Here is a 19906-nt window from a genome sequence, read left to right as displayed (position 1 = left end):
GTCAGAACTGCAGACGACCCGAGTGCCCATCAACAGCTGAGTAAATGCCTAACCAGCGGTGCGTCTACGCCTGTTTTCACCGCTCGGAAACAGAGGAAGAACGAATTCCTGCTGCACGCACCGTGTAAGTGCGCCTCACACGCACAACATTCGGCAGAAGCCGGACATGACGCAGCACGTGCAGGAGGAGTCCACGCTGCCCTCCGCGTGGAGGTGACGTGTCACGCTGCGCGTGCAAAACCCCTTGTACTCTGTACAGGATCTGTGCACTGCAGCTAGGCCAGACCTCGATACAAGAGTAGAATAAAAAAGGCACGCTCACCAGGATCACGGCTACGCACGGGGGCAGAGAGACTCAGGGCTGGACGCTTGTTGAGTGAGAAGCACTGAGGTGCACATTTGCCTTGGCACTGCCATCTAACGCGATGTTAGAATGCAACCCTCCCTGCCGCTGGCCCCGGCGCCTACAAGAGGCTCAAGCCTCATCTGTTCATATAAAGACCTCAGTAGGGAAGAAAACTACAAACAAGATGACAGTGGCCCAGAGGTCAGGGAAGAGATGGAGATACGTTCTTCTGACAGTGGAATACAATTACAGCGGTATCTGCCCCGTTACCGCTTTCATTCATGTTTGAGGTTTGTCCCTCACCTCCCCCCATGCCTGCTGACTCTTCAGCAACTCTCTCTTTGAAAGCAGAGCTGCGTTTCCTGGAGATGCCGTCAGACCAGTGGCCTCAGTCCCTCCAACAAAATAAAGAGGTAAGCTCTTGGGTTCAGCCAGTTCTCTGGACAACAATTCTCTGGAGTCAGGAAGATGCTGGAGGAGGCTCTCTGTTACCGAGGTCGCAGGTGTGAGGAGGGGGGATGGCTCTCCTCAGGCTCACGAGGACACACACTGTGCCGCAAAGCTTTGCAAAGCAGCAAACCAAAACAAGGGCACGGAAGCGGCTCAGCTGCAGGTGACTTGTGCTCTGTCCCTGCTGTCACAGAGGCAGGGAGTCAGGGATGAGTCTGTATTCTCCACGCCACACAATACCAAGTCGTGTCGGATCCCTGTGCCCCTAAACTGGGACCCTGTATCATTGCTTTCCCACCACCTTTTGTAAACTGGCACCTGTCAAAATAAAAACCTGTATGAAGACGTGGGAATTCTGCAGCTGACTTGCCTTTTCCAGGAAGTACATATCTCAGCCTCATATCTAGAAGATCCTTTGGTCTGTGTCAGTTGGTAGTTGCCTGTGCGATGAAATGCAGCAGTAGGGGGAGGGGACAGCCCAGTGGCAGAGCACTTGTTCACATGCACAAGGTCCTGGGTTCAATCCCCAGTACCGCCATTAAAAAAGAAAAAAAAAAAAAAGAAAGAAATACAGAGAGAGATTCAGGGCTTGGACTGGGTTAACCCAGCGTGTTTGGGAAATTTGTGGTGCCTGATCCAAAGGATCCAAGCGCATCAGAGGACAGGCTTGGAAGGAGCGTGAGCTCTGAAGGTGTATTTGCAGGTCACATTTTAGCTCTGGACAAGCCTGAGGTTCACAGGGGAGACCGTGAGTCAGCGTACATGGCCAAGGTCAGGCAGGGGATGCTCAGGACAGACAGAGGGCAACTCAAAAGGTGTAAAATCCAACCAGGAGGGTCTGGTTTGGAAGGCAGAGGAAAGACAGGATCTCAGCGGGGTGTGCCATCCAGGTGGGCTGGGCGCGTTCGGTTCTCAGGATGCCATCCACACGCTTCATCTGCAGTTTCCTTCATCTTCAAAGAAGAGGTATGATTACTAACTACGGGGAGGGGAGCTCCCCCTGCGTGCGAACGCCCGATGTGAACGGTGGACAAGTGCTAGCAGGCACACACTGTGCTGCGCGGGGCCAGCCACACAGGCAGCACCGAGGTCCCCGGGGGGCTCGTTAGAGCCACTGGAAGAGGTGAGCTAAGCGAGGCATGGCTATGAGGAACTGCAGGCGTCACTGCATCTGCAGCCTTTAACCACCACTGCTCCTAAGACTCAAGGATCCACTGAACGTGAGGCATTTGCGCCTGGTCTGGGCTGGCGGGGGCTGACTCAGAGGCACCCACCGTAGTGAATGACGCAGTGAGCCGCCAGCTTTTTGGACGGGACTGGCATTCTCCAGCACACCCTGACTCGCAAGCACAGACTCACAGGTCCTCAAAGCAAAGCCAAGTGGGGGAGAGCGACGCCGAGCCTCCGTTTGCAGGCGCATGAGATGTGATGAGCGCAGCTTTAGAGACTGAGGTTTCATTAATGTTAAGTGTCAGGCTCGGAACAGAAATCCAGATCTCTTTATTTCTATTACCCTCTTTAAAAAAAGTTAAAACCCAGCTAAAAGCTAAAACTCATAAACAAACTGCCAAGTACTTGAATATACAGGCACACACACAAAATCTGAAATCTACGTAACACTTCAACCCACTAGCTGTAAACGACCCTAAAAAGTGCTGTTTCATCTTTTTACTTCTTATGCTTTTCTTTTCTTCCCCCAGCTTCACTGAGCTAGGACTGACGTGTGATACTGGATAGTTTAATGTGTACCGCCTGTTGATTCGATACACGTATACCCCAACACGTTCATGCTTTTCTTCATAGAGTTTCTTTTTTTCCTTCATAATAATTCTTTTTGAACAAAACCCCCGCTTTTCATGAGGTTCCTGCTACTGAAGGCTTTAGAGAGCGCTTCTGGATAGCCGTGCAACTTAGCAGCAAGTTCTGGAAGCCATAAATTTTTATCACCCAAAGGTTTGTGATTCTGCTGCCCATTAGAAAACACTGGGGTGGGGGAATCATCACAGGGTCCCTCCAATCAGTTGCAAAAAGAAGAGCTGTCCTTCTAACAACCACCTTCAAATGCACATACTCACAACTTGTGGTTCGAAGTAGCAGCTGTGAAAACTGAATGTGGGGGAGGGTAGAGCTCAGTGGTAGAGCACATGCTTAGCACACGTGAGGCTCTGGTTTCAGTCCCCAGTACCTCCACTGAAAAATTTAAAAAATAATACATAAACAAACCTAATCCCCTCCCCCCCAAAAAGTAAAAGTGCAGGGAAAAAAATGGAAAAACATTACAAATGAAAAAACATTTTTTAAGGAAAATTAAATTAACTAGATAGTGATTTGTAACAAGGGGACACTGCTGGACAAACCAATAGCCCCAAAACTCAGTGACTAAAAACATCGAGTACTTAGAATGGCCTCAAGTCCCTTTGTCAGCGTGGGTGGCCGGGCTGGGGGTGCCAGATCCCTGGGGGTGGCTGGCTCTTGGCTGGCTACCAGCGTCTCTCATCTTCTGCAGGAGAGCCTGGGCTCCCCCGTGTGACAATGACAGGGCTCTTAGCAGATTCGTGCGAGGTTTTAGAACTGACACATCATCATTCCTGCTGTATTATCTGGGCTGAAGCAAGTCACAAGGGCAGCTCAAAGTCAACAGGAGAGAAACAGACATAACCTCTTGATAAGAGAAGTGTCAAAGTTGTATTGCACAGGGCAGGGACATAGAGAAGAAATGACTGAATGATTGGGACTATTTTTGCAACCCACCAATGCCTCTTCTCTAGAGAGTGGCTTTAAACTAACTTATGTATTAGTTCACTCCCCTTTTGAATGAACATGGATGGAGCACCTAGCTTTGTAAAGCACTCTGCTGAGAGCTGGAGACCCAGATACAAAGAGCAGGGAACAATGTGACCCTCAGGGACATGCCCATATACAGATATGGTAAACTTTAAATAACAATTTTTTTGAAATAAAGAAATCATTTATATTTTGAAAAAGTTAATTTTTAAAATTTTTCTTTAAAACTATGTTTTTTTTTAAAATCAATTTTCTGACAGTTTCCATGGGGAGGCATTTTTGGAAAAACTCAGGTTTCAAGTCAACATAGGCTCGTGCTCCAGTCCACCACTTCCTGGCTCTGTGACTTGGGCCACTTACTTTAACCTCTCTGAGCCCCAGTTTCTTCCTCTGAAAGGGGGAGGCAATCATTGCTCCCTCATGCTCACGTCAGTATGAACTGCAGCCACCCCCGCTCAACGCCCAGCTCATTCCTGGGTCGCACGCACCGGTGACACCCACAGTGCGCGCTCCGGGAGCCCAGCCGCACATGCACGCGTCAAGACGCGGGCTGGGGATGCAGGTTTAGTAAGACTGGATGCAGGCGCTGAGGGAAGAGTTAACAGCACAGAGCCGACAAAAGCTCCGAGTGTCCTTTAGTTAAAGAGCCCATGCTCCTCAATTAGGAAATTAGAAAAAGGCAGATGATGTCTACACAGTGGTACCGGCATCTCCTCCCCGGAGTCTTCTTCAGGGAGAAGCTGGGTCTTTACGAGGCAGCATGGGACGTTCTGCTCCCTTCTCTGAATGACTCGGCCACTTTATTTATTCCGGCAGGACTGCCGCTGTGCCTGGGTGACAGGCACAGAGGGGCATAGGAAATACAGATTTGGTTAACTTCACCGAGCAGGAGAGGTTATCGGGGGTTAAAAAGAGGCCAGATGCATTTTCCAAGGGGGCCTGGCTATTAGCAATGCGGTGAATTTTATCCTCCGTATAAAATAGACAAGGTTTAGCCTCTGCACTCTTGGCTCAAGAACGAGTGAGAGGAGGCTGCTGGAGGGTTTTTATGAGCCTTATAAATCACTGAATTACTTGCACATTTTATTGAATCTATTTGGCTCTCAAATAATATTTGCAAATCACATGATAGGCATTATCAAAAAGGAAAAACGCTACTATCTGATCCTAAAAATGCCATATTCTCACAGATGTGAAGGATCTCTCTTTTTTCCTCCCATCTCCTGAAAACACGCACTTAAAGGGAAAGTACATAGCTCTTTATTAGTTCGAGAAGCTGCGCTTTTCTTGAAACAATGTATCACCTTTCATGATTAATATTTATATTTAACCATCATTCTGTCCATAGTAGGTGGTAACTTTTATAATAAGGGTGGTAAGTTTTAACCATTATATTGTATTTATAATGTGGTGGTTTTAAATGATTTCTGAGTATTAAAATATGCATGATACTTTGGTAAACCTCTAATATTTTTATTTTTCTGGATCCTCCTATTTAAAAAAAGGCTCTCACAAAATAATGAAAAGCAAATGTGCAATTAGAGAGAAAGGTTCTTAGCTCTTTAGGAAATCATTATACACATGGGTGTTTTGGTAGGGAAATGGAGCAGAAGGAGAATTATTTAGAAAGCAGGTTTGTCTCAGATATTTTGCTAAATTGTGTAGTTTTGGTTGTCATGGCAATAAGCACCATGATATAAATGTCTATGCAGAAATAGAAGTCACTCATACTATATTCACAAGAATCGACAAAATCTCATTATTTAACGGGGAAAAAAATCTCAACTTGGATAAAGGAGGGGAAAACATGGTGTGTCAAATTTATTTTTCTGACGAACTGCTTGCTATTTCATCTCTGAAACAACATAAAGACAAAATATTTGTCACTAAATGACAGCAGCAGCACCACGTGTAAAGCGTCTGGATGCACCAGGAAGCACTCACGAGACACTTCGCAGACGCAAGGTCAACAAAATCGTTAGAAAGTGTGAAGCAAACGTTCCAGTCAGGAAGTCAAGAAAAAAAAGAGAGAGAGAAATTATAAGAAAGTCAAAATAGGGATTTCACAGAACTGCAGAACTTGGTAAAATAAATAACATAAACATGAGAAATGACAAAAAGACAAATAAATTGATTTTTGAAAATCAGTAATTCTTAGAGGCAAATTTCAAGCAAGACTTATCAGTGATACTGGAGTAAAGGCATAATAAGTAAAGAATATTAGGAATGTAAAAGTTGTCAAACTAGAATTATCATAGCTATTGACTGGATGATTATAAAGCAAAGCTGTGATTTAGTTGGTGAGTATGTTTAAAATTTTCAAGGGGACAATATTCTAGAAAATACATATGACTTTAAAAAGAAGGAAAATAATCTGATTAGACTTAGAAACTTCAAGATCATATTCACAGGTCAATTCTCTCTCCATTTCTCCCCAAAATTTTAGAATTCTACAAGACATTCGAGATATATATCACCCTCATTCAACACAAACCACTTTAGAAGAGAAGAAAAACAGGTTACTCTCAATTCACTCTTTAACATAAAGTTAATAGCAAAAGATTGTATAAAAAGAAAAAATAAATAAAATCTTGTCTCACTAATGAAAATAAATGCAAACGTCCATAATACTGACTAGAAAATTCAATCTAGTACATCATGACCAGATAGGGCTTGAACTAAAACTGAAGAATTATTTAACTTAAAAAAATATACATCAATACAACTTGCCACACATGCAAAGAAAAAGAGAAATAGATACAATAATCTTAATAGATAAAAGGAAAACTTCTGGTAAAATAGCATCCATCTATAACGAAAACATTTAGCAGAGATTACTTACTGGAACTCTAGGTAAACAGATTACTTCCTGACAGATATTTAAAGGTACACATTAATTTGGAAACAAGACAAGAATATCTACTATCACCATGAATTTTCAACATTGTACTGGCAGCACTAGCCAATGCAATAAAAGAAGAAGTAATAGATGATATAAAAGACAAGGAAGACAAAACACATAATTATGGTCTTAGTTAGAACATTAGAGAATGAGAAGATCTTCCACAGGAAAATTATTAGAACTAATAAGCAAAGTCAGCAGGGTTCCCAGACAGAAGATCAGCTTATGAAACTCAGGATGGAGTATCCTAATAAACAAATTAAAATGCAACAGCAAAATAGCTCTCATCACAGCAACAAACAGCACACAGTACTTAGAAAAGAATCAAATAAAAATATGCGTAAAACTGACAGAAAAAACACACCGATATATTTAAGAAGTAAAAGGATGCACGAAGAAAGAGAAATATAGATCGTACACATGGAAGAAACCAATAGCCTGAAAAGGCCAACTCTCCCCATTAATCTGTAAATGCATTTCTAGTCGGAATCCCATAAGAATGTTTTTTATGGACTGAGTCAAAGTGATTATAAAATTCATATGCAGAAATAAAGATCCAGAGGTAACCAAAACAAATATGAAAAATAAAAACTTATTATTGAGAACTTACTTATTAAAACAATATATTATTGATACAGTTTTAGTCAAATAGGTTAAAAATCAGGAGGGGGTAAACAAGAATTTTGAATAAATAGGATAGAGATAATTGAATATTTGTCTAAAAATAACATACCAATTTCTCATATAAACAAAAATAAACTCCTGGTGTATTGAAAATCTAAAGGCTTTAGGAGAAAATGTAAGATGCCCTTGGAAAAGAATGTCTCTGCTAAGCCGCTGCAGGCAGGTCACTGTATAGAACTGAACAAATCCTCCTGCATGTGTATGAGCACGTCACCGTGGGGCGGTGCAGACCTGCATCGCCTTGTACAGCCTCACTTGCAATCAGGGAGATGCAAGTTAACGCTCTCCCTGCAACTCTGCCACTCAGTACTCACCCCAGGGAAAACTCTAAATAGGTATCTCAGGAGTCTTACAAGGATGCAACCTTATAATTGAAAACACAAAGAGACTTATGTGTCCATCTGAAAGGAGACAGATGAGAATATTGTGGTTTCTCTTCAGGGGAATTAATGCAACAGTTACAAAGAATGAATTAGCTCATCAGGTTTCAATATAGTTAAATCTCAAAAACCATGTGGAGTTAAAAAGGGAAGTTCAGCATAAAATGGACTCTGACAGCACTTCTGTAATCCTTAATGAAGCACAATGTTACATACTTGTTATGAAAAAACACTTATCTGAACAAATAAAGAAAACTGTAGAGAATGCACACAGGAGGACATTGCTGTCCCCGGGGCAGGAAGGAGAGGAATGGATTTATGTGGATAAACAAAAGGAACTTCAGCTTTTAGCTGCAATTTTCCCTTTCTTTTGTGTTAACGAAAATCTGATGCAAAAGTGGCAAATGTTAATAGTGTCAGGTAAGAGGTAAGTGATTGCCTGTGACCCTCTGTATTCTTCTTGATGATTAAATATTTCACACACACCCCCAAAATACAGGTAATGAAGAGAGATATCACACATTAAATGGGAAAAAAGCTAGATGTCTATTTTCAATTTCTCACAAATGCACAGCAGGTGTTCTAGTATCTCTATGAGGCATTGGGGGAGTTCATAATATAAATTCATTTACTAAGAATGAAGTACTGCACATTATAATTAATAAGGCAGTGTACATAATGCCATTTCCCCAATTCTTAACTACTTATGAACTGCTGGTATGGAGTTTTAGATTACCTTTCTTGTAGATATCTTTTGATTTGTAATATCCATCAAAGAATTTAATTTTTCTAATCATTTTAATAAAGTGCTAAGGGAGAACGTTGAAACTAACAAGTAAATATTTGGGTTTTAATCGAATTTATTTACACATTCAGTCCCTGCTTCAGAGGCAAGTTTTACTTTGTAGTTTTGTGTCTGAAATTGAGGATAGATAATCTCTATGACTCTTTTTTTTTAAACTTTTACTAACAATTTATAAAATATATATCAAATGAGAGAGAGATAATGAGATTTTACTTAGGATTCTCAAGTGATACTAAATATATCACACAGCCAGATGTTTTCTCGGGGAAATTATAATTTCCAATTTTATTATCAAAATAACAGTGAAAAATCATTTAATTTCTAGACATTTTCTCCTTACTTTCTTTCTCCACTTTCTTACCACCCGGTTTACCATTTAGATAGTTTCTTAACTTAATTTAGCCTCAAAAACCCTGAGGGGCATTGCAAGCTCCCTCACTGAGATTCCTGGAGTGTAATGGGAGAGATGTGTGTGGTTTGGCAAAAGTGTTTAATTTGGGTATTGCTCTGCTTTGCAGTGGTCACAGAGCCCGCCAAGCCCCGCCCGCACTACTGAGAATTCCTACAGACCGTGCTGTGGATGCTGTGGACAGTCCCAAAGGGCAGAGAACACTTACATGTGGAGTTAGGTGATAATTATACAAGTTCCTTACATATTTGGGGGGGAGGTGCAGACAGACCCCTGACAGACCGTGTTGCACATCCATATCAAGGGTGCCCACCACGTTAACCACAGAAATATATATTCAATACTATCTTTTCTGACATGACTATAAAATTTCAAAAAAAAGGGGGGGATTCATGAACAATAAAAGTCTATTCTAAGTTTATCCAAATTTTGAGACTTTTCTGTGACTTAGGAAATGGGTCTGTGAATCTGCAAATCCTTAAGGCTTCCATGAATTTCAAGGAGTCAGAAATACTGCAAACATAGCCTTTCTTTCCATTATTTTGGGATTTAAATTCAGGTTTGCATGACCCATGGGAGAAACAGAGAGGAAAAAAAAATGGAGTTAGGACTCAAAGGAGAATAGTACTTTTTAGAAGTTAAACTTATAATACATTGATTCATCTCTAATTTTCCAGCAATTCTTTTCTTTATTCATCTGCCTAGTAAAGAATCTTTACAATAAGACTCACACCATAAATGGGGGCACTGACACAGCAGCAGTGTTCCTACTGAAAGGAAAATCATGTGCTTTCCAAGGCCTATGTTTCTTTTTTTTTCTACGTATGTGTGGAGTCAAAAATCTACACCAAGTATAAGTATTTCCAATTATACACATTTAAGGCTCTGTATGATTTAAATGGCAAATGGAAATTTTCTAACAGTTTTTACGAGCAGCTGGATCTACACATTAATTTTTCAATGTGAATTTCAGCAGCTCTGCCAGTAATTCTGTAAGAGGTTAATTTGGTGGACTTGACATGTCAGCTTTCTGTGAATAAGCTCCGTATTTAAAGGGAAGTCACAAATTAACTGATGGTAAGAAATTATAACAAAATCCAGAATCCTCCCCACATCAGATATTAAGCTCTGTCTGCTGGAACACAGGTGACAAACCGCGACCCTCAGATTGCGGACTGCACACTGAACGTGCTAATCAACGTGCGCTGGGATCTTGCACGTGCATGTTTTAATGAGAATTTCAGTCCGCCTTTGTCCAGAATTTTAGTATGGTTTGAAATCTTCTGGTATGTCTGTATTTATTTAAGAACTTTCCCATTAATACCTGTTAGTTCTCATGTTCCCCAAGTAGCCTCTAAAAGCGGCAGTTTTCAGGAATTTGGTGAAGACCATATGGACAACAAAGAAATTCTCAGGAGCTTTCGCTCCAAGACCAGCAGACGTGGAGAGACTCCTGAATGCACGTGTGCTCCCGACGGCCTGCCCTGCCCACAGTCACCATTAGTGACAAGAGTATTAACAAAAGTTTTCATTGACAAGATGCCAAGGAGCGCTCGAACATTCAGGTGATCAAACACCCCGGAAAGCTGCTGCTTAAAGATGGTTAAGGTTAGGGGTCAAAAGGGTTACCAGAGATGCTTCATCAAACAACCCACAAAGCAGGTGAGGAACACAGGGGGAACTCCCAGCCCAAAACCATCATCACGTTGGTTCTGGAGGGTCATGGGCCCCCCAGTAACCGAAAGCCTCCCATATTCTTGGACTGTCTTCTCCCAGATTCATAGGGTTTTAAAATACTTCTTGGTGCTCAGAAGGCCATCGATGCCCTCAGCCAAGAGAGAGCACATCTGCATCTCTAGGCATGAGAGATGATCTGATTAATTCATCGAGGGGTGTGGGTGTGGGCGAGGGGCTTAAATCCCTAAAAACAGTCAATCAAACCTTTGAAGTGAAATCACCTTGCTACAATGAAATGCTGTAATGCTCTCATGGCTGACAGTCACACTGGCTTCTGCGCGTCCATAAGCCTGAGCCTTGTCAAGCCGGCAGTGACCCCCCAGCGTCCATCAGTCCTACCTGCTGGGCTCGTCTTGACTGTGGAGGCAACTGTTCACCGTGTTCACCAGAAAGCCAAACAGACGACTGTACAGGGACTTGGCCAGGAGATCCCGGTAAAATTCAGCCATCTCTGCGGTGTGCCGCCGTGTGATCAGCTCCCCTGGAAGAGCAGGAGGCGGGGCGTGAACACCAGGGTCCCTTGTTCAGACGCAGAGCTGCGCCCATGGATGTCTTCCTCCACGTCCACATCCATCAGAAGACGTTACCGGTACACTGACTTGAATAAATGAGCCCTCCGCCAGTTACTGCAGAACCATGTTTCCCTGAAGGGCGTGTCACACACGCTGCAGCCTTGTTTGCTGCAGGCGTTGACCCCAGCTTTGAGCGCCATGCAGGCTGTGCGATCTCCCTGCGGCCAGGAGACCGACTCACTGCAGAGCCCTCTCAACCAGCTTTCTGGTAACAGCTCATGGATGTGGATATGGAGCCATCCTCCAGGCACCTGGAAACCTGGCCATCTGGAGAATTCATTGTATTTTAAGTATATTCAAAGAGCTGAGCCTGCTCATCACAATATGGGCCGGGAGTTGGGGAACAAGACTGAAGGTGGAAATCTCTTATTCTCAAAGCAGCGGTGGCTGAAATCCTGAGCGATAACGTTCTGAGTGGAGACTAGACTGGAGAGGAAACCGAGAAGTAAGTACAGGGAGGTGACTGGGGGTGAGGGACTCTCCGTTTCTGCCGTAGGGTGGCGGGGTGGCGGGCATCTGATGTCCACAGTCTGTGGTCATGGTCAACCTGGCTACGCTGGGATGCAGGCTCATGGGGAGTCAAGCAACAGGATGCTGACTGTGTTAAATGAAGGCCTAGTATTTCGTGAGAATTAAAAATCCCAGCACTTGTCATATGACCCAGCAATCCCACTCCTGGGCATATATACGGAGAAATCTCCAATTTGAAAAGATCCATGCACCCCAGTGCTCATGGCAGCACTATTTACAACAGCCAAGACATGGACGCAGCCTAAGTGCCCATCAACCGAGGACTGGATAAAGAAGAAGTGGTATATATACAATGGAATATGACTCAGTCTTAAAAAAGAATAAAATCATGCCATTTGCAGTAACATGGATGGACCTGGAGATGATCAGACTAAGTGAAGAAAATCAGAGAAAGACAAATATCATATGATATCACTTATATGTGGAATCTAAACAAATGATAAAAATGAGCTTATTTACGAGACAGAAACAGACTCAGAGACATAAGAAAACAAACCTATGGTTACCAGCAGGGGGAGGGGGAGGGATAAATTGGGAGCTTGGGATTAGCAGATACCAACCACTACATAGAAAGCAGGTAAACAAGTTGCTAGTGTACAGCCCAGGGGGCGGTATTCAGTGTCCTGTAACAAGGGGAGGGTGCAGCTCAGCGGTAGAGCATGCGCTCAGCATGCACGAGGTCCCGCTTCAATCCCCAGTGCCTCCATTTAAAAAAATAAATAAATAAACCCAATTGCTGGTCCCACACAAAAAGTTCTGTAACAAACCATAATGGAAAAGAATGTGGAAAAGAATGTACGTATACACACACACATACATGTGTATGACTGAATCACTCTCCTGCACACCTGAAACTAACACAACACTGTAAATCAACCGCACTTCGATTTTAAAAATTATGTAAAAATAAATGAATAAACAGAAATCCCAACATTTTCAGCACGAGGCACCATTCCCGTCGATTCACTGGTGCCTGGGAAGTGGCCGCCATTGCAACTGATGAGGTGGCGAGAAGAGGCTTCGCTCCAAGGAAGAGGGCAGCCAGGCACCTTGTACACCGACATTTTAATTGCGTGAGCCCTCCTGCATCAATGAGTTTATTTGTCTAAAATGACTGATCAGCTACAACAAAGGTGACCAGTTAATCAGAATGGTCTCTCAAGAGCATTAGGAGTTTCATAAAGGTGAAAAGCAACGTACAGAAAAATTTACCTTTAAAATATTGGATATCAGTCGTTAAAGCAGACGCCAATTCATCCGCTGATACTTGCAACATTCCAGCCACTAAAGTTAAAGCAGCAATGAAAACATATCATTAGTGTGTACTGTTTGATGGCAAGAACATTGGATTTTATAATTTGTAAGATCTGTATGGATCTATTAGAAAATGTGTGTATTGAAGGAACTAAACCACCTCTGTAAGCGGCCAGTGCAACTAGAGAGACAGCTGACGGCAATCAAAACGCTAACGAGGTCTCGGGTATTAAATCACCACGGGTATTTTTTCCCTCCTTGCCCTCATGAATGGCCCAGGAGGCTTTTCCCCAATTCCTAGTTAAATTACTTTGACATGAAGTGGAGACATGCTGATTATCAACAACCTGTGGTTTTAAGGTATTTTGAAAAAACCTGGGAGTGACTAACAAGGCAACTTCAAAGTGGAGAGAGATTTTTGGCTAGAGCTTTGAAGTAAAGTAATTACATTCTGTTTAAAATGTTTAACTAATAACACGCTCCCCAAATGTACCGGGTGGCAGGGGGCGGTGGAGAGTCCTTAGAATAATGTAAAGAAACCCAGTGATATGCCCAAGCATCAACACTGTTAATGTGATGTGCAGCACGAGAACATAAATGCACATCTCATTCACTCACATAACCAGAAGGAAGACATTGGATACCCCCGCCCCCCCCCCCGCCCCCCGCCCTGAATTCTACTCCAGCAAAAAAGATTTCATCCCACCCGGCTTCTCTGTACTGTGTCGCCATCTGCTGGCCAGTCTGCAAAACTGCATCTCGGTGAGATGCCTGTTAGATCTGTTCCACTGACCTTGCTCCAGGAGCTGGAGGTCAGACACAAACGCCGAGTCCGCCTCCGTCAGGGCGGTGAACCGAATGTCTCCAATGTGTAACACGGCTGCTAGAATCACAAACAGATTCTCTACCTCCTACGCGGTGTACAAATACAGAAAATGAATGGGCTTGCTTAGAAGAAAGATGAAAAGAAATCCTTTTAAAAACCTCAAAGTAGGTTAAAAAAAAAAAAAGATGTGCATGCTATTAGTGGCAGTGTGATTTTTTCAGATCCAGAATGTTCCCTAAAAGAACTGCCAATCTCTAACTCCAAATCCAAAACCTCGTAATTCAACACTTGTTCCTGAAGTCCACATTTCTATACCTTAAACAAAAGAGGAAGAGGGCAAGGAAGTGACGTTCTGATATTAACAGATGGTTTCTGGAATAGTATCAGGATGAAAAATGAATGATCATGTAGTGATGGTCCGACTGGCTGGGCGTCAGCTGTAGAGTCAGACTTTATACATCTCCTCCCAGAGAGCGCGGTTACTGTATCCATCTCATAGTCATCTCTCTTATAAGATAAACTGATTATGATTATAGAATTTTTAATTTCTGCTAGAAAATTAGTGGAAGAGGCACAATGAAAACAATTTGCCTATACAAACAAAATGCTAATTTTAAAGGTATTTTAAGGAACACTCGGGGGAAAAGGATGTTAGTGAGAGCGACCTTTGAGCAGAAGGTAGCAGGAGGTGTGAGAGTGTTTCCTTAAAGAATATCTGAGAACCTGGAACTCTGCATAAAGAAAGAAATTAGACCTTAGATTTGTTTTTGGATAGTCCTTTTGTGGTAAGAATGAAAAGTCAAGAAAAAGCGGTAAGCTGAAACGTGCTTCTCCAGAGTTGCAAATGTCTAGTGTTATGATATCAATAGTTCTGTAACTTGGGAATAAAAAGCTCCTGCTTGTGGAAATTTTTCTAAGAACAATTATTATCTGCTTTATAAGCACATAGTTGATACAATACAGTCCTTGAGACTTTCATTAATTTCCACTCTCATGAACTTTCAGTTTTCATATTAAGGTTCAATTTTATTATCTTTAATATGAGAACATTGAAAAGGATAATCTGTAAGTAATTTTCAAGAATGATACTCTATGACTGTAGCATTGCTTAGAAAGTTATTTGGTAACTTCGAAATCCTAAGTTGGTGTTTCAAATTTTATTCCTTCATGCTTGTTTACATAACATTTCCTCCTCCCTTTTCAATAAATCTAGCAAATCCTCACTAAATTTTCCAGTGCCCTGTGAGATGGCACACCTGGATACAGACAGGGAGGCTCTGTTCTGTCCTCAAGGATCATACAGTTCAGCGATGGAGACAGAGCTGGGAAAACTAGCCCTAATCCGAATTACAATGTGCTACTACGCGATACAACGCGATACTATGCGGGCAGAGGCAGGGGCTGCGGCTCTGTGCCTGGGCGCCGTGAGCCAGCCCGCCTCTCCTCCGTGCGGCCGGCTGCGTGGTGCTGGTGGAGGACCGAGGCGCCGGCGCCTTTACAGACAGATCTCCCGGGACCACAGTCACACGCCTTGATTCAGGGTCTTGCCGGCCCAGAAGTACCTTCCCCCAATCTCAGGGGACAGTCCTTTCCTCCTAAGCGGACCCAGGGGTCGCCATCCCAGTCACTCCCAAGGCTTGAGATGACGTGATTACCTTCATGCCTTCTGTTAAAATGCACGTATTCCTTTTACTAAAAAGCTTGTCAACCCCCTGCTGGCTACCTGAGATGGAAAGTATGTTCTGCCTGCCCTGCCTCTGAGGACCAGGCATGGACTTTTAATACCCTGTTTCCAAGCAACTGACCTTTTGGAGGAATGGCCCCTTGGCCACCCCTACATTCCAGTTTCCTCTAAGGAAGCGGCGATTTTGGACTTGGAGGAAGGGAAGAATAACAAAAAGTACCACAGTGGCGAGTGCACAGACAGAAAAGCACAGATGGCCAGGAGCGAGGGAAAGAAGGGAATACGGAGGCGGCAGAATCAGAGCATCAAAGAACAAAACACCGCATGTGCCCATGTTCCTAGAATTCCAGTCCCTGCCTGGGGCACAGGCGGGGTGAGGCCAAGTGCCCAGAGCTGATCCACTTGGGGTGGGTCCCACCCCCTTAGGCCTTCATTCTTGCCACCTCCACACCCCCTCCACCCACTCACGGCCCCATGAGCCAGGTGGACAAGGGCAAAGGCAAAGACCCAAATTAATCAACTTACTGGTCTAAGGGGAGAAAAAAAGGAACGTTTTAAAATCTGCGACTACATCCGGGCTCCTGAACTACTGGTCTACCAGATCACCCGCGTGGCCTCACACTGGTCACTAGCTTGCTAACTGGGGGTTGGCCTTCATTCAAAATGATGCCCTATTGAACGAAGGAGACACAGAGACCACGTGTAAAGGAGACAGATTGGTGGGCATGTGACCGGTCTCAGGCTCAGGCCATGTCACATCTCTTATTCCCTAGACCTCTGCTGTGCCCTTCAGTGACCACAAACCACAAAGGCGACTTCCATTTAAATCAATCAGAACTAAGAACAGTTAAGCTCCACTGCTCGAGCCTCACCAGCCGCACGCGGCCAGTGGCTGCCCTGCTGCACAGCGCAGGCGCAGAGCCTCCCTAGGATCGCAGGGGTTCCCGCTGAGGGCAGTGGGTTTACGTTTCAGACTGTGTTTCTCAGCTTTACAGTGCTTGGGGGCATTTGATAATTCCTTAAGAATTCTGACAAAGCATATTGTTTAGGGTGTTTTAATGATGTGATTAAAGCTGCCATTTTCTCTCGAGTCCGTTTCGCTCTGGTTGGCTCGCGGGTCCTACGGGACAAGGGCTCCTTGACCACGCTCTTAAGGACAGCAGCCCGTCCTCCTGTCACGCTGTTCGTCTCCCTGGTACCTAAGGCCCTGAGCTTGCTGCCTGTTTACATCTGTCTCCCACTGGAACGTAAACTCCAGGAGGTAGAGAAATGGTTTTGAATGAATAACTTTTATAAGTCAGGAGAAGGTTGATTTCACAGTGAAATATTTGTGGCATGACTCACCAAGTTACTGAAGCCAATTACACTCAGGGCTTGTTTCAAAACAGCAAATCTCTCCCTGTTCAGAGAATGCTCTGCTGTTGATACATCATCTCGAAAGGTCTGGTTCAAATACCTGCAAGGAGGAAGAGCACAGAGCTTTACGGCTGGGCGTGTGGCCAAACTCCGGTGGTTAAGTCACTCCAGCCATATTTGGTCCCCAGATTGATGGTGATCACTTGGACACTGTGTACCCATGTGTTTACAAGGCCCTGGTACATAACAGCTCATGATGTTTCAGGAAGGGGAGAAAAGTTCCTGTTGTACCAGGACATACTGACACTGTTTTGCCTGTTCTCACTTCAGCTGTGCCCTGCGCAGTCACCAGTGCTGCCCGTCTTCCGTGGAGAAATCTGGCAGGTTCCATGGTGTGCTTTGTAATTAATATCTGCATTAAAGATTTTTCACTTAGAGTCATTTATTATTTCTTCTTGTCAATACCTTTTCATTACAAGGTGGCTGATTAATTCATTGATTTATCCCTTTCATTCAACAAACACGCAGGAATCACGCACCGCACACACAATACTTCCAGCTGAAGTTATTAAGATGCAAGAGTGCATCCCTGGGGCTCAGCAACGAACACAGTGCTCCCAGGGCAGAGGCGAGGGAAGCACGCCGCCGCACAACCCAGGAGCAGAGAAAAGAGACCCACCCTGCCTGCTTGGAGGAGGGGAGGAGGGGCAAGGAGGGAAGGGTCCAAGAGCTGACACTCAAGTAAGGGGTTGCCAAGCAAATTCAAGACCAAGGGTGTCCCTGGAGTGACCAGCAATACACACAGAGGCACCGGGATGGAGCAGGCACGAGGTACGGGGGGACTCGGGGGTGTCCACAAAATTGGAGCCTCTGGGGAGAGGAGCAGAGGGTCAGGAGGTCACACATGTAGTTCTGTGTATCTTGCAAGAGTTCCCAGGGTGTCTTGGAAGGAACGGGTGGTCCCAAAGTCCTTGCAATAAAGAAAGGGCAGGAACAGATTGGTGTTTCAGAAGGAACATTCTGGTAGCCCAGTGAAAGAGTCCCTGGAAGGAGATGAGGCAACGAAATGAGCTCAGGGGTCCAGCGTGGAGAAGACGGGACAGGACGGAGGGGGAGGCAGGACGGCCGGGCTGGCTGGACGCAGGCGCGGAGAACAGAGGGGCGTGACCTGAGCTCTTCGAGCTTCTTTCTGGGGAAACGAGGTGGACGGTGGCCTCGCTCAAGAGGAGAATCATGTTTCTGAGAGAAAGACTTCTATTTTGTCACAGTCATGTTCCCTTTGAGCTACTTGGTAAAGTTTAAGCAGCAGCCCAAGAAATAATTGAGCATAAGCATCTGAAACTCAGAGAAGACCAGAAAAGGCCTGGCAGTCATTGGCGTGCAGAGGACTAAAACCAGGCGGTGGACGAGCTCACGGGAGGAGACGCTGATGAGGATGAAGGAAGGAGACCCTGGGAAAGAGGGGGCAGGGTCTGGGAGGACCTCTTTGTCCTGGACCTCGGCTGCGCGGGGTCGCCCAGCCCTCAGGAGGCTCAGGAGCTGAGGCACATGAAGACTGGATCAAAGACTCAAAGAAAAAGGTGTGGGGTCTGAAGAGAAGGAAAGAAGAGGGTCTGGAATCGGAGTTCAGAGGAGGGACCCCACCTTCTCCACATGCGGATGAGGTGGTAGATGTGGTCCAGGGGCCAGAAGTGTCTCCAGGCACCGAGGAACCACCACTGGTGGCTTCAGAAAGCAGGCAAGGTTGAGGACAAGGGGAAGATGGCTTGAGGAAGGGCATGAGAACTCGGATACTTACTGCTGAGAAGGGACACTGTCCCTAAGCAGTGGGACACCGGAGGCTGAGCGGATGCAGCGGGCACCAGGTGGAGCTGAAGACCAGCTCCTGTGGGGCTGTCTCCTTCCCCAGAGGGCGAGGGAGCTGGGGTCGGGACAGTGGAACAAAAGGAAACCGTCAAGGGCAGCCAAATTGTCAAGGGACTGGGTTACGATGGTCAGAGTCATCTTGCCTCAAATTCACAAAGTTCTGACTGATGGCTTTTGACTTCGTCACCTATTAATTAATGGCCCCACAATTCCCAACTCCCAGTGTTCAGACCTTAGAGCTCCCCAGTCACCGTCTTATGTTATCACTTTTACATCTCAAAATCATATACTTACAGCTCAAACAATCTGTTTTTTTTTTATCATCTCCTTTTAACTCACACATAACTCGAACAGCAACGTCTGGCAACGTCCATGTCCAGAGCCAGAAACATCAGAGAATCACTGCTATTTGCTTTTAAAATATTGACAGATCAAGGGAACGGTCCAGATGTTTCCACCAAGGGGAAGAAGGATGCGACGTGTAGAATGTTAAAAATCTTAGGCAGATTAATCCTGTTTGACTAATTCTACTCAAAGGAAAGGGCGGTGGGAAGTAACACCTTGTGTCAAATCCTCGACTGGGTGTTTCAGAAGCACTTCCCAGCCGGTCCTCACGTCGACCTGAGAAGCAGAGCTGCTCTTGTGCCCTTGTAGGAGACATGGGAACGGAAGCTTGTTGAAGATCTCCAAGCCAGCAACTGGCCAACTGCTACACCTTGTCCGACCCCCACCCCTCCCCCTTGTAACTCGGTCACCAGTTTCATGCGGGGAATTATTCTGAACAACTAAGTTTATAAAACTCACTTTCACAGGTCAGTGTGAGAAAAGCACACCTGCGCCAAATATACAAATATCTTTGCTTTCACTTACAGGGAAAAAAAAGTACAGCAAACCAGATGAATATGTGTTACAACTGAACATGCAAAATTCTGCTTGTGCGTTGGATAAGACAAGAATTCACTGCACACTGACTTTATTTAAAATAAGTCAGGAGCAACGACTGTTGACTTGCGCTGTTTCTAATCAACTATTCCATTGTTCCAATTTGTTGTCGTGACAAAAAATAGCATTTTTAGTGATACATCTCCTAAGGTGGGTCAAATTTATCGTCAAAATCATGTGTTTGTCTCTGGTGTGTGTGTATGTGTGTGTGAGTATATCTGTGTGTGTGAGTGTGTGTGAGAGTGTGTGTATCTCTGTGTGTGAGTGAGTGTGAGTTATCTGTGTGAGTGTGTGTGTGTGCACTGATACTCGTGATTTGTGGCAAAGAAAACCCAATCTTAGAATAAATCTCTTACGTGTAAAGGGGCAAATTAAAGA

General features: G+C 44.5%; 1 protein-coding gene across 1 annotated transcript in view; it reads right to left on the bottom strand.

The window, feature by feature from the left end:
- The window catches only part of LOC140694373 (unconventional myosin-XVI-like), a 272327-nt gene that overhangs the window by 165615 nt on the left and 86806 nt on the right, over window positions 1-19906 (bottom strand). The window contains exons 10-13 of the mRNA XM_072957644.1: window positions 16709-16820; window positions 13648-13765; window positions 12813-12884; window positions 10837-10978 (exon numbers count right to left, since the gene is read on the bottom strand). Of these exons, the coding sequence (XP_072813745.1) occupies window positions 10837-10978; window positions 12813-12884; window positions 13648-13765; window positions 16709-16820 (444 nt within the window). The remainder of the gene's footprint in view (window positions 1-10836; window positions 10979-12812; window positions 12885-13647; window positions 13766-16708; window positions 16821-19906) is intronic.

The sequence above is a fragment of the Vicugna pacos genome, unplaced genomic scaffold, assembly GCF_048564905.1.
Source record: "Vicugna pacos unplaced genomic scaffold, VicPac4 scaffold_21, whole genome shotgun sequence".
Lineage (NCBI taxonomy): Eukaryota > Metazoa > Chordata > Mammalia > Artiodactyla > Camelidae > Vicugna > Vicugna pacos.
The sequence above is the reverse complement of the archived record's forward strand: the minus strand, read 5'-3'. Positions and strand labels throughout refer to the sequence as shown.